We start from the raw sequence: 15,551 nt of genomic DNA on the forward strand, positions 1-15,551 counted from the left end.
GCGTACGACCGCCATTTAGGTACGCCAGCCACCGTCCTCGCCTGTCCTTCCCTCCCTCACTCACCGTGCCAGCACGAGCGCGAGGACAGCTCGAGCTCTGGCGCGCGTTGACGTCGGGACCCACCTCAGCCAAAGCCGCACACCACGGCAGCGACTCCACCACAAATCCCGCCCACTGCCTCCGCCCTTCTCTCCCTCCCCCACCTATAAAAGGCCAGCCAGAGCCACTCCACTCCCCGCAGCTCGCCACCCACGCCGATCCGGTAAACCTCTCCCCATCTTCCTCCTTCCCCTCCCTCACCCAAAGCCACACATGAGAGAAATCCCACGTACCTGGTCTCTTTCTTCGCGAATCCCCTCCACCATGGTGTAGATCCGGCCATCCCCACTTCATTTTGCTGGTCGCCGGAGCTTCTTCCACCTCAGCATGCCACCGGCCACCACTGCCTGTCTCCATTTCTTTTCCTCTCTGTCTTGCTCTGTCTCCCTCTCCACACGAACAGAACGAGCTCGAGCTCTATTCGTATCAAAAAGAATAGCACGTTCTTATCCCAAGCAAGCCACATCCTTATCCAGTGAGCCAAGCCACCACACCAAGCTGAGCCAAGCCAAGTGCTGAGCCAAGCCAAAACTGAGCTGAGCCAAGGAATATTCCAGGAATATCCTTTTTCTTTTTCCCGAATTAACCTCCGATAAAATCTTCCGAAGCTCATTTATCCTCCGCTTCAACTCCGATTTCGGCAATTCTTTCACCAAATTCATCTAAATTCAAAATCTGTCTTTTCATACCAATTTCATATTTATTCCAAATTTATTTATATTTTATTTGTATTTAATTATGTGTTTGCTTTGTTGATGTCGCGAGTAGTCGTCGGAGAGTTCGTCGAGGAGGAGGAGGAGCTGGTGCCAGGAACCCAGGAGTTCGAGCAGGACCCCCTTGAGGACTTCAACGAAGGAAAGTCTCAATCCATTTTCCCTTTGACCATACTGAACCCAGTTTTATCAACACGACCCGTAGCAGTCGTTTTACCCGATATAGTGCATGCAATATTATTAGTTGGCATATTTTAAACTGTTGATCTAGTTGAACCTAATGTAGCTTAGCCAGCCATTGTATATATCTTGTACGCTTGACTTTGTTAGACCTAGGATTTCGCCATAGCTGATTTACTTATGCATAGGCGATTACCTTGTACTAGTATGCTTAGGAATGATAATCCTTACAGTTACTTTATGTTTAATCATAACTAGCTTTTCAAAGGTGTAAAACGTGGTGCTTGGTGTTGTGTGGGTTATGGTTGGGTAAAACAGTGTTGGATAATAATGTTAAACACCTGAGTTGGGGTTAGAGCTGGGGCAAATCAGGGTTCCTTCGGGAATGCCTAGGGAGTTGAAGTGCTGTCCGTGTGACAGGCTTCATGGGGAGTGATGTTCGAGTAGCAGGCTACATGTGAAGATGTTTGCCATGGCTCGTTTAAGGATCGAGTTGATGTGACATCCTACCTAGTCTTTACAGTACAGCCACTCGACCCTGTATGGGTAGGACTTAGTCTAAATCTCCCCAACCAGTCTACTATCGCCTGTAGGCAGGTGTGTAGCGGGAAACCTTGGAGCAGATGCAGACGGTACAGGCTTGGCGACCCGGTTGGAGGCCTAGCTAAAGGTCATGAACCCCTGGTTAGATCATGTAAGCGGTTAGTGGGATGATGCTGTGGTGGGTAATGACTTTGTTGAGTCGCGCTTCCACGGCGGTGGATTGTTGTCGAACTCAGCTGGTGGGTAAAATGTACAAACTCTGCAGAGGTAAAACTATTCGAATAGCTGTTGTCCACGGTCATGGACGAGCTATGGTTCGGTCACAGCAACTAGCATGGGTTGCGCGCGTTCCCTTGTGAGTGTGTGGGCAAGGTGTGCCCGATTTTGGAATATAGGTCCGACCGTGTGTCGTGAGTTGCTGTGGACGGGGTGTCCAGCAATATTAAAACTTAGAAAAACCCCCTTTATGTTTACTGATGTCGTTTTTCCTAAACTTGCTTTATATAAAATAAACCTTGCATGTGTAAAACTTAGCTTTCTGCGAAACATAACCTTACAGCTTATCCTTGTCTTTCTCATATACATGTATTTATACCCCTACAGTAGGGTAAGGGTTGAGACTTGTTGAGTACTTTGTACTCACCATTGCTTGTGCTTTCAGAGGATGACCCGAACTTCACCTCAGCAGACGGTGAGGTTGACGAGTAGGCTTGGTCGCGTCCGCACCCGAGTTGCCTGTGGAGTGGCATGTTCGTCATGCTGTCTCCGCAGTGTACTCTGTTGTCGTGGGCTTATGTTTTAATGCACTGCTTTCTGGTGCTCTACTGTCTGTTTAGTTGGTGGCATATATTTACCACTCCTCGTGTTGTATGACTGTGATGACATCTATTGTAAGACTTTTATTTACCAGCAACTAATCCAGGGACTGGTATAATAATGGTTTTAAGCACCAGGGATAACCCTGGGTGCTTTAGGGAGCCTAAAGGACGAGGTTGATGATAAAAGTGGGTAAATTATTCAAATTTTAGGGGGTTTTATTAGATGAGAGAAGAGAGTAGAAGGAAGAGATGACGCGAAAACCAACTCATCTTTATATAGTAGAGATATACCGGTTGTAGTTCAATCGGATGTTACCTTACTCCAAAGCCCAGACAATCTGACTGGGCCAGTCCAAGAAGGATTCTGCAGTACTTGGGCTCGCTGAATGGAAACTGACTATTGGGAGCATGCATGGGCCTTAGTCTAGTCTGGCCTGTTCTTAGAGCATATACAATGGGAGTGCTTAGAGGAGATGTGTATGAAAAAAAAATAGATTTTTTCCTCAACTACAGTAGCACAGGTACTTAGACGGAGGACAAGGTGATTACTTAAGCATCACTGATTATATTAGTGCTAACAAGATAGTTAACCATATTTAAGCACCTTTAGTCCATATTAGCATTGGAAATTACATTTTTTTATATAGATGCTTAACACTCTCTTTTCTTAAATCTAGCATTGTTCATGCCCTTAGAGTACAGGTACAGAACGACCCAATTTGTAAATTGCCTCATATGAATTTATTTGTAGTTCAATTGATCTTCCAATATGGAAGCAAGAACATATGATTTTTTACAAACACAAATACAACACGTAGACACATGCACACACTCACACCATCATATGCACGCACAAACACAACATCTACTGAAGTCCGAAGATGCGAAGCGTGAAGATTGACAAAGTCATCATGGGCGCCTTGTTGTCGGCGGATACATCGCCTACCATGGAAAGAAAATTTCGCCTTAATGAGACATACAAGGTGCAAAACCTGTAGTTTGATCCCTAATATATAGGGATACAACCAACTTCACTAACTATCCATGCCAATGCATGGTTATCAAGAACATAAGTTTGTGCAATAGCAAAACTTCATAAGAAATTAGGTGATGAATCCCGACGCATTCTTGCTACTCGGTACACTAGGGGTGGATTTTAGGCTTGGGCAACTGGGGCGGTGGCCCCAGTCATGGCCAAAAAAATGAGTATCCCCTTGATTTTCCAGGCCCAAGATGCTATTTCATTAGTTGGCCCAGGCTTTGCTTAGCCCATGGCCCAGGCGGCGAGCAGACTGGTCAGACCATGCCCAGCTTCCCTTTGGGCAGGAGTCCATGGTCTCGGCCTCCAGAGTTGCATGCTGACTCGCTCCATCTCTTGGTCCCCATTCCTCAATTGGCAACCCTAGCACTGTCACCCATTGCCCGTCGGTAGGGGTGGATTTTGGGCCTGAGTAACTGGGGCAGTGGCCCTAGTTGTGGCCCAAAAAACGAGTATCCCTCATGATTTTTCCAGGACCACGATGCTAATTCATTGGATGCCCCAGGCTTCGCTTAGCCCACAGCCCAGGCGGCCAGCGGACTGGCTAGGCCAGGCCCAGCTTCCTGTTGGGCAAGAGTCCATGGTCTCGACCTCCAGAGTCGCACGCTGAATGGCTCCATCTCTCAGTTCCCATTCCCCAACCAACAACCCTAGCATCGTTGGCTGTCAGTAGCGGGCACAGAGACATGCAGCACCACAGTAGCCAGCAGGGCCAAGGCATTGGTCGCAGGGCACAACATGCCAACAGCAGGGCGCATCATCACTGCAGTAGGGCGGCACGGGGTAGCACAAGCCAGCTAGGAGCAGACGCAGGGTTAGGGCGACAGCCGACAAGCACCAACAACAGCGCTAGGGAGATGGAGCTCTACCAATCGGCCACGGTAGATAGCGGTAATCGGGGGCACGACACTGCAGGTCTGCAGCAAGGTGCCAGGGCATAGGGGCAGCAGCAGCCAGCTGGGTGCAGGCGCAATCGCGCAAGGGTAGGCCGACAGCCGACAAGCAGCAGCAGCAGGGCCAGCTGCCTAGGGAGCTCGGCATGCATCGGTAGCTGGCGCAGGGGGCAGGTTGGGAGCTCGGCAGACAGTGAGGCAGGCAAGCAACTTCAATACCAATACATTGTCATTTATTGATTAAATTTATCTTTTGACATTTATCTTTTGGTAATATAATCTGATTTAATTACCTGCAAGATGACATTTATAATTTTGTATCATTTGCACACATTGAAATGAAATTTGATTATATGTATGTTGCATCTTCTAGATAATTGGTACTAGAATTACACAATGAAGAGGATCAAAATATTGTCATCTTACTATGCTCCTGCTCCTACTCCTGTAATACGATCAAGCCAACCTCCTCTAGAATTAGAACATGAAGAATAAGAAATAGTACAAACAATCGGAGCTAGCAATGCTAATGTCAATCCTCATGTTGTACCTGATTCCAATCAAACTGTCGTTGATCCTGGTGGTGTTCGAATACCAATTGAGCAAAGAGATTTGAACATTAGGGATGCTGTCAAAAGGGAGTATATTTTGATGGGTCCATGCCAACCAAAAGGTTATATTTATCCATAAAGTGTAATAAACAAACACAATATGAGTTTTCATGAAGGATGGTTCAAAAGTCATACTTGGTTGGAATAGAGTGTTGCTAAGGATGCTGCCTTTTGTTTTTATTTTTTACTCTTTAAACAACCAAGAGCTGAAAACTTCGGTATTGAATCCTTCACCAATGTTGGGTTTCATAGATGGAAAGATGGAACTACAAGTCTGAATGATCATGCTAAAGGCATTGCTCACAATAATGCAAGAAGCCATTATGAGGCTTACAAAAATCAAAGGTAAAGTGTATCATATGTGATGACTAGTAGAAAGAAGAAGAAAGATGATGAATACAAAGGTTGTATGCTTGTTATATTAGGAGTTGTAAGATTTCTTCTATTACAAGCACATGTTTTTAGTGGACATGACAAGTCTTCTAGCTCAAGCAACAAGGGAAACTTTTTAGAGTTGATAGAATGGTAAAAATCCAAGGATAAAATGTTGCGCATCTGCTTTGTTACAATCAAATGACTTCACCGGAAATTCAAAAAGACTTGTGCACAAAAACCCACCCAAGCCATTATTGTAGATATTAGGTATAGTCATTTCTCTATTCTTGTTGATGAGGCTCGAGATGGATCTACAAAGAGCAAATGACTGTGATTTTAATGTTAGTATATAATATTTAATTTGCTGTTTTTTATTTAAAGGCTCGCCATATTAATCACTAGCAATGTTTCTTCCTCCATGCAGGTATGTCAATTCACAGGGTCAAGTGATTGAGAGATTTCTTAGTCTTGAGAATGTTGCTGACACAACATCATCTTCTCTAAAGGAAGCTTTGGATAATATGTTTGCTTTTCTATAGTTTGTCTATGTCTAAATTGCACGGGCAAGGATATGATGGGGCATCAAACATGAGAGGAGAATTTCATGGGTTGCAAAGACGGATATTGGATGAGAATCCATATGCTTTTTATATACATTGCTTTGCACACTAGTTGCCATTAGTAGTTGTTTCAGTTGCCAAGTGTTGTTCTTCTGTCTTTGATTTCTTTCACACGTGCACTTTGATTGTGAACACCGTTAATGCTTCTTGCAAGAGAAGGGATCAATTGGCCCAACAACACCACGAGAATCTTGTGAGCCAATTGGACAATGGTGACATTTTTTCAGGGAGAGGGAAAAACCAAGAAAGCAACCTTGCATAACCTGGGGATACTCGATGGGGCTCACACCATAAAATATTGTGTCGTATTATTCTCATGTGGGATGCAATTCTAGAAGTATTAGAGGATGTGGCTGATGATGCCTCCAACGGGGAAAAGAAATAACTTTGCATTTGTTGAATCAAATAGAGTGTTTTGAATTTGTGCTTATATTGCATCTTATGATCATATTGTTGGGCATAACTAATGATTTGTCACAATACTTGCAAAGAAAAGACCAGAACATTGTTCGTGCAGTAGGCTTGATTGGGACCATGGTGCGGAACATTAATGAAATACGAGAGAATGGTTGGGAAGACCTATTTGAGGAGGTAAAGACCTTTTGTCTCTTACATCACATCATTATACCAAATATGGAAGATACAATAACTGTTAGAGGTCGTTCAAGGGGTCATGGTGGATAGTTGGTAACTTACTATCATCACTTCAAATATGAAATCTTTAGTGTGGTGCACGATCAAATTTTTGTGTAATTAAACAATCGCTTTGCTGAAAGATCTACTCAATTATTGAGATGTATTGCTTGTCTAGATCCAAGGAGCTCTTTTGCCACCTATGATAAAGGTAAATTATTAGAATTGGCTAAGATTTATGCTGTCGACTTCTCCAAATATGACCTTCTAGTCCTTAAGGACCAACTTGACATATTCGTTGTTGATGTGAGGGATGATCCTAGTTTCACAAGTTGTCATGACTTTGTTAATCTTGCTATTAAGATGGTTTAAACTAACCGACACAATGTTTTTCCATTAGTTTATCATCTCATCGAATTGGCTTTGATTTGCCTGTTGCAACTGCCACATTTGAAAAGGCATTCTTAGCTATGAAAATTATTAAGACTGAATTGAGGAATAAGATGTCGAATGAGGGGTTGAATTATAGGATGGTTTGCTATATTGAGCGAGGTACTTTTACAAGCATCAAAGATGAAGATATTTTATACCATTTTTAAGAACTAAAGAGTCATATAAAAAAGCTACCTCGATCTCGATTACCTCCCGTTAGTGCTAGTGGTACATTGCATTCTTGATTACTAATTTTTTTTATTAATCAATTATAATTTTGCATCCTGATTTTTTACATATGCAACTTGTAATTGTAGGTTCAGTTTCATATGCTATTGTTGATGAATACATAAGAGACAGATGAACAAAGTACTATTAATTAGGTAATTAATTTTGTATCATTACATGTTTTTATATAGTTTAGTAGTTCATTGTACCGTATAAATATGGAGTTGAAGTACTATCTAATTTGTACACTTTTTTCTTTATTTTTGTTTTATATTTGTATGTAACTAAGTTAAGGTAGTTTAGACGCTTAGTTGTTGGTCTGAATCTTACCAGAGGCAGAGCTCTGCCACTGCAGTACACAACTAGGAAGCCTGGGGTTCAGTCGAACCCCAAAAATTGAAAAATAGACTGGTAGGTGATAGATATGTTAGCACTCAATTACACGCAGCAAACAATTGCAGCGAAGTGGATAGATTTAGGAAAAAAAAGAAAGGCAGCGGGGCATAGGTGACTCTCCTGATGGCCCTGATGCCGGCAAGCTGATCGGCAGACATGTAAGTTTTGTATTGTTTAGCCATTGGGTCGATTCAAAATTAAAAGAAAATAAATTAAAGATTCATATTCATTTAATTAAATTAAAGAAAAAATAAATTAAATAGTATTTTAGAACTACAAATTAGTTACCCACTTGCATACTGATCAGTATACACAAAACAGATTCTGTGTGGAGTATGATTTCAGCAATAACCGCAGTCGCTAGGCTCGTCGTGGGCCGCACGCTTACTTACAGACCTGAAGCTTGGCCCAGAAGAATCAAGGAGACACAAGAGATATGGAAACTAAACAGGCCATCGTATATCGACCAATCTAATTTGACTACTCTCTATTATAACTTTATATTAATATATATTAAAAAGTTTATATTTTTAGTAAAACATTTTAAAAAATCTAATGAAGTAATTTTAATATAATTAATCTTAATAACTTTAAACATATTAGTCGCCAAAGGTATAGATTCTAAAATTTTCCCTAAAAACAATGATAGGAATACTGTATTTCTTTACCGATCGGCGATCGGTCATCGGTACTTGCACAGGTACACGTATGCTGACATACAGAAAAGGTGAGAAAACTCTATACATCAATCGCAAAGCCTAAGCAAAAATGTTTATTAAGGCAGGTGAAAACTATAGCGTGCGCAAGCTTAGCAACCCTGACCACTCCCTGTATCTGCAGCCATTCTCTCCGGCAAGCTCTGCAAGGAGCAGCAGAGCTACTTGCATCGCATTCTCTTCTCCATCCTCTGCAATTCAGTAGGCGGCGGAGCGCTGATCGGACTGTTTTCCCGTAGCCCTACTCGTCCTGCGATTCATGCCCTGAACGATTTGTTCGAGCTGCCCATGGACTTGAGGTCCTTGTATGGCCCCGGCGCCAGCTCCTGCTCCATCCCCGCACGTCGCCGCCTCTTCCTCTCCCACACCCTGTCCCCGATGTACACTCCGGCCGCAGCCAGGCTCGCCAGGACCAGCGACAGCACTGCCGTCGCGGCGGTCACGCCCGGCGACATGCCCGGCCGCGCCGGACTCGGCCGCTTCCTGGCCTTGAAATAGCCCACCTTCCGGTCGTCGGCCTCGTACACCAGCGTCTCCACGGGGAAGTCGATGAGGTAGCAGTACCCGCTCGCGCCGTTGTACAACGCGCCCCAGCAGCTGCAGTTGGCCGCGCACGCCAGCTCGCACTCCGCCGCCGTCTTGTTCGTCTCGAACGGAAGCTCTTCCTTGTACGCCACGGACACCCGCTTCCGCCGCACCACGTCGAAGTCCAGCTGCTGCCAGCCGCCGTTGGCGGAGCAGAGGTCGGTGGTCTCCTCGGCGTGGCACGGCGGGGAGGTGCTCTTGCTGTTGGTGAGGCACTGGCACTGGGGCTCCCCCGGAATGCACAGACCGTACGCGCCGCACGTGATTGGCAGCTCGCATTGCTCGGAGATGGCCTTGTAATCGGAGGTCCATGCCTTCGAGCCGTCTGTCCAGTAGTACGCCCGGAGGTTGCCGTCGTCGTCCAGCGTCAAACGCTGGAAGACGCCGGTGATGTTCTGCGCGAACGTGTCGAATGAGAGCACGTCGACCCTCTGGCCGCTGCCCTCGAGGTACAATCCGAAGAACCCGCGGTCGTCGAGGCGTCCGTACACCGGCGGCTGCGTGGCGTTCTCCGGCTGCGCCTTGAGAGCCGTGTGCTGCCAGTACATCGGCGTTGTTGGCAAGCTGAACGCGCCGGTGACCGGAGGTCTCGCCGGCGAAGTACTGAACACACACGCGAACACAGTTGGAACTCAGTGGATTTGCGCTGCGAACTTCATACAGCCTTTTCTGTTTTCTTCGCTATTTATTTGCGGAATTGGAAGAGGATCCCGGTGACCACGGAGGCCACCGGCTGACGCGCGCCACGATCCTTCACGATGTGTGCCATCCCACACACCAGATCATGCCGCGCGGCGGCGCTCGACGCGCCCGACGTGAACGCGCACGCCTCAGGCTCCACTACTGCACTTGGCGCAAACGACGCGCAGTGCGACTGAATCAAAAAAAGCAAAACTAACTAACTGAGCCAACTAACTAACCAACGGCACAATGGGATTATTCAGCTAACAATCTTCCCCCTAATTCTGTTGTGCCGAGGTGATGTTGAGGACGCCGCTGCGAGTGCGAAGCTCCTGGAGTCGATCGCGCCCTAGCGGCTTGGTGAGCATGTCCGCCAGCTGATCGCCAGTGTTGATGTAGTCCACCGCCACTTTGCCGTCATTGATACAATCTTTGAGAAAGTGGAAGCGAGTGTCGATGTGTTTACTCCGTTCGTGTAGAACCGGATTCTTGGCGAGCGCGATGGCGGACTTGTTGTCGATGTAGAGTAGGGGCACGGAGAGCTCCTTGTTCAGCAGGTCTGCGAGCAGCCGTGAGAGCCAGACGCCTTGGCACGCCGCCGACGCCGCGGCGATGTACTCGGCCTCGCATGATGAGAGTGCGACCACTCTCTGCTTCTGGGACTGCCAGCTGACCGGACTCTCGCCGAGGAAGAAGATTACCCCGGAGGTGCTCTTCCTGTCGTCGGAGTCACCGGCCATGTCGGAGTCGCTGTAGCCCGTCAGATGAAGTTCTCCGTCGCCGCGCTTGAATGTACACCCGTAGCTGCGCGTTCCAGCGATGTAGCGCAGCAGGTGCTTCACCGCGCTCCAATGCTCGGTGGTAGGGACCTCCATGAACCGGCTGATGTACCCGACCGCGAACGCGATGTCCGGCCGGATGTGTACCAGATAGCGCAAGCTTCCCACAATGCTTCTGTAGAGCGTAGCGTCCATCGGTGGGTTGGTGCTGTTCTTCTTGAGCTTCAGCCTTGGTTCCATGGGGGTGTTGCAGGGGTTGCAGCCGGTCATGCCGGCCTTGTCGAGGATCTTGTCGGCGTAGGCGCGCTGTCTGATGGAGATCCCTTGGCTCGTTTGGGCGACCTCGATCCCAAGGTAGTAGCTGAGGGGGCCGAGGTCACTCATCTTGAATAGACGCTTCATCTCGGCCTTGAACTTCTTGACCTCGTCCTGCTGCGCGCCGACGATCACCAGATCATCAACGTACACGCCGACGAGCAGCAGTTCATCTCCAGTGCCGCGTGCGTACACGGCGTGCTCCTCCGGGCTGCTCCTGAAACCGATCGACAGCAGAGTGCTGTCAAGCTTCACGTTCCAGGCTCTGGGCGCCTGCTTGAGCCCGTACAGCGCCTTGTGTAGCCGGTACACCTTCCGCTCCGCGCCGATCTGCTCGAAGCCGGGAGGCTGCGCGACGTAGACCTCCTCGTCGAGGATGCCGTTGAGGAAAGCGGATTTCACATCCATGTGATGAACCACCCAGCCTCGGTGCGCCGCCACGGCCAGCAGTAGTCGCACGGACTCGAGACGGGCGACAGGCGCGAACACCTCGTCGAAGTCCACGCCCTCGCGCTGCACATATCCTTTGGCCACTAACCTCGCCTTGTGCTTGACGATGGTCCCTTGTGCATCCCGCTTGAGCTTGAACACCCACTTGAGGCCAATGGGCTTCTTGTCGCGCGGGAGGTCGGTGATGGACCAGGTGGCGTTGTCGTCGATGGAGCGCAGCTCGTCCAGCATCGCGCGCCGCCACTCTGGGTGCCCGGCTGCCTCGGTGACTGACCCCGGCTCGTCGTCGGAGGTCAGGTGCAGTTCGTCGGCGTCCGGGAGCGCTGGACCGGCGTCCAGCACGTTTTGGATCCGCCGGAATCGGAGAGGCGCGCCATCGTTGTCGATGTCGACCGTGGCCAGGGCGTCGGACGTTGGGGACGCGAACTGGACGCCGGTTGGCTCACGGGGCGGCGAGCCGTCTGTGGCGCGCGACGAGCTCACTGGTGTCGATGTCGATGCGGCCGGAGCCGGCGAAGGGGGCGCGGCTGTAGACAGCCCTTCCGGTCCTTCCTCCGCACCTGGGTCCACCCAGGAGTCCTCGACGATGAACGTGTCGTAGCCACCGCTGAGAGTCTGGCTGCTGTCGACGGAGCTCCAATCCCAGGCGGCAGCTTCCTCGAACACAACATCCCTGCTCACATGTACGCGATTAGTGGCGGGGTCGAGTAGCCGGTACGCCTTGGAGCCGCTCTCGTAGCCGATGAAGACCATCTTCATGCTCCGGTCTGCCAGCTTCCCTGTGTGTGGCTTGGTGACCTTGACGTGGGCGATGCAGCCGAACACCTTGAGGAAGTGCACGGCCGGCTTGTCACCGTACCAGGCCTCGTACGGAGTGCGCCTGGTCAGACTCTTCGTCGGTGCGCGGTTGAGGAGGAAGACGGCGGTCATGACCGCCTCACCCCACAGCCACGCCGGGAGGTCTTTCGCCTTCATCATGCTGCGCGCCATGGCCAGCACGGTTTGGTTGCGGCGTTCGACCACGCCGTTTTGCTGTGGGCTGTACGGCGCCGTGAGGTGCCGCTTGATGCCCGAGTTGTCGCAGTACTCGAGGAAGCTCGCCGATGTGAACTCCCCCCCCCCCCCCCGCGGTCAGTGCGGAACGCGCGGATCTGCCGCCCGGACTCCCTTTCGACGCCGGCTTGCAGGCGCCTGAAGGCCGTCTCGGCGTCGGACTTGTTCTGCAGCAGAACGCCCCACATGTACCGAGACATGTCATCGACGACCAGCATGATGTAGCCCTTTCCGCCGGGAGTCGGGGGAGAGACGGGGCCGCACAGGTCTCCATGAAGGAGCTCAAGCGGGTTCACGGCGCGGTACTCCGATGCCCGCGGGAACGGCGCGCGCCGCTGCTTAGCGACGAGGCACGCGTCGCAGAGGTGCTCCTCGTGCTTGATCGGTGGCAGCCCGTGGACCATCTCGCCGGAGGAGAGCTTGTGTAGGGCCTGGAAGCTGATGTGGCCGTAGCGCGCATGCCAGCGCCACGGGCCATCCTCGAAGCTCATGGCCATGCACACTGGCTTGGCGGGTGTCAGCGGCAGGATGTAGAGCTTGTTCTGTGTGCGGCGTACCTTGGCGAGGAGGTCCCGCTGGCGATCCCACACCCGGAGCACCCCGTCTTCAATCAGCACCTTGCAGCCGGACTGGTCGAGCTGGCCAATGCTGAGGATGTTGCTTCGGAGTCGCGGGATGTGGTAGACATCCGTCATGGCGCGGTGCGCGCCCTTCTTTGCCTCGAACAGGATGGTGCCTCGCCCAGCGATCTCCACGACGGAGCCGTCCCCGAAGCGGACGGTCCCGACGATGCTGGTGTCGAGCTCGGCGAAGACGGAGGCATCTCCAGTCATGTGGTTGGAGGCTCCCGTGTCGAGGTACCACGTGGTGTCGCCGCGCGCCGCGTCGCTGTCGAGTGCCGGCTTCACCTTCTCTTCATTGAGGAAGACGCAGTGTCCGCCGTGGACGTCCTCTGTGACCGGGCCGGCGATGGCCATGAGGAGGGCCGGCTCATCTTCATCGGCCTCCGCCAGATGAGCCTGCTCCCTCTTCTTCTTGCGACACTCGCGCTCCCAGTGCCCTTTCCTGCCGCAATAGTGGCACTTGGTCTTGTCGGTGTCGCCGTTCCCGGCGCTGCTGCCTGGGTCCTTGGTGCCCTTGGCGTCCTTCCCGCGCTCTCGCCCCTGCGTGCGTCGTGGGCGGGAGTTCGAATATTTGTTCTTCTCCCCGGAGTTGCTGCCGCCGATCTGGAGGCGAGAGGACAGCCGGGCGAGCCATTCCTCCTCAGTGAGGAGGAGCTTCCCGCCGGTGTTAGCCGACAGGGTCTGCTTTGGAGGTTCGTCATCCTCCGCCGCCACCAGTCTACCGGTGATTTCTTCCACGGACAAGGTGGAGACATCAAGCAGGGTTTCAATCGAAATCACGAGCTGTTTGAACCTGGGCTTGGCGACGCGCAGGTACTTCTCGACGACCTTGTTCGGCGGCTCCGGATCACCAAGGACTGCCAGCCGGCTGACCAGGCTGGTGAGGCGCATGGCGAAATCCTCGGCGGACTCCCCATCGCGGAAGTCGATCAGCTCGTACTCCCGCCGCGCCTTCTGGGCAGTCGACTTGCGGATCCGATCGTCGCCGATCCGCGCCGTCTTGATGCTCTCCCAGGCTTCACGCGCGCTCGTCTTGTCGATGATGGAGGACAGCATCTCCGGAGGCACGGCGCTGGTGAGCGCGTCCAGCGCCATGCGATCTTCATGAACCGGGACACCGCCTGGTTCGATGGCGTCCCAGAGGCAGCGAGCTTGCAGCTTGATCTTCATCAACCGCGACCAATCGGAGTAGTTCGTCTTCGTCAGCATGGGATAATTCCCCGATCCGCCACCTTCCTTGACCACGCGGTGTATGACCAGCCCGCGGTCGCTCCCGCCGCCACCATTGGTGCGACTGCCGGAGCCCTCAGGAGGAGTGTGTGGCGATGGCGACGCCGAGCGCGTCGAGCGCCGCCGGTGAGGGGAATTCGTGCGTCTACGAGGCATGAAGATGCCCGCGAGTACGCGATCACGGGTCCAGGCTCTGAACTTCGCTCTGATACCAATTGTTGGCAAGCTGAACGCGCCGGTGACCGGAGGTCTCGCCGGCGAAGTACTGAACACACACGCGAACACAGTTGGAACTCAGTGGATTTGCGCTGCGAACTTCATACAGCCTTTTCTGTTTTCTTCGCTATTTATTTGCGGAATTGGAAGAGGATCCCGGTGACCACGGAGGCCACCGGCTGACGCGCGCCACGATCCTTCACGATGTGTGCCATCCCACACACCAGATCATGCCGCGCGGCGGCGCTCGACGCGCCCGACGTGAACGCGCACGCCTCAGGCTCCACTACTGCACTTGGCGCAAACGACGCGCAGTGCGACTGAATCAAAAAAAGCAAAACTAACTAACTGAGCCAACTAACTAACCAACGGCACAATGGGATTATTCAGCTAACAGGCGTCGCTCGGCCGCCGTAGAACTCCATGTGCAGAGCCATGAACGTCTTGCCGAGCCGCAGCGCGAACCGTCGGTTCTTGGAGATGAGCGGCGGCGACGAGACGGTGAAGTTCTGGTCGAGGACGAGCGTGTCGGACGGGTTGTCGAAGCTCTGCCACGCCGGCATGGGCTTCGCGTAGCGCCGGACGACGAGGTTGGAGGAGTTGAGCAGCACAACGGTGTCGCCGTTGGTGTTCAGAGTCTGCCACAGCACGCCGTGGTCCGGGTCGGTGAGCATCAGGCTGCTGTCGAAGGTGAGCGTGGCCGGGCGCGACCAATCCCCGAGGCGGGCCGGCGTGGCGCGCCAGAGCGGGAAGGAGGACGGGAGGTGGACCACGGCGAGGTCGAGCGACGCCGAGCCGACGCGGAGGAAGCCGAACGCGAAGACGCCGTTGGGCGTGCACAGCACCGGCTCGAACAGGGCAGACGCGCCCGCCGCGTGCGTCGCGGCGAAGCCGTTCAGCAGCTGCGTCGCAAGCTCTTCTCCCTGGGCTCCGTCGACAAGGAGTACCGCCGATGCCACGCAGAGCGCCGCGACGATGACGGCGATCGCCGGATCACCCTTGCCTTCCCTCATTGCAGAGAGCGAACGCGATGGAGGTCAAATGTTTGGGAGAGAGTAGTGCATACTGCATACTACATATGCGCGTAGGGATTGGCTTGTGCATTTTGGGGAAGGTCAACGGTGTGGACGCAGATGCATATGCCTAGTTTTGTGGGCGAGATGAACAAGCATAAACCCAAACTTATTTATCCAGCAGCGAGCAATTGGCAGTTAAGCATTCAGCCGTCACAATCCTTCAGTTCGTCAGCTCGTGTCGCTAACCGGTGCAAGCTTTAGTTTGTGGAGGCGTTTACTTCGATTAATTTACTTGCGGATGCAAAC

General features: G+C 51.6%; 1 protein-coding gene across 1 annotated transcript; it reads right to left on the minus strand.

Annotated features, from left to right (window-relative positions):
* Positions 1–8,218: 8,218 nt before the first annotated feature.
* LOC133904803 (PAN domain-containing protein At5g03700-like) lies at positions 8,219–15,302 on the minus strand. The gene is made up of 2 exons (XM_062346357.1): positions 14,629–15,302; positions 8,219–9,446 (listed from the first exon to the last, which is right to left on the minus strand). The coding sequence occupies exons 1-2, from the start codon at positions 15,240–15,242 to the stop codon at positions 8,555–8,557; spliced, it is 1,506 nt and encodes a 501-aa protein (XP_062202341.1). The 5' UTR covers positions 15,243–15,302; the 3' UTR covers positions 8,219–8,554.
* Between the last annotated feature and the right edge of the window lie 249 nt (positions 15,303–15,551).

This window comes from Phragmites australis, chromosome 22, assembly GCF_958298935.1.
Source record: "Phragmites australis chromosome 22, lpPhrAust1.1, whole genome shotgun sequence".
Lineage (NCBI taxonomy): Eukaryota > Viridiplantae > Streptophyta > Magnoliopsida > Poales > Poaceae > Phragmites > Phragmites australis.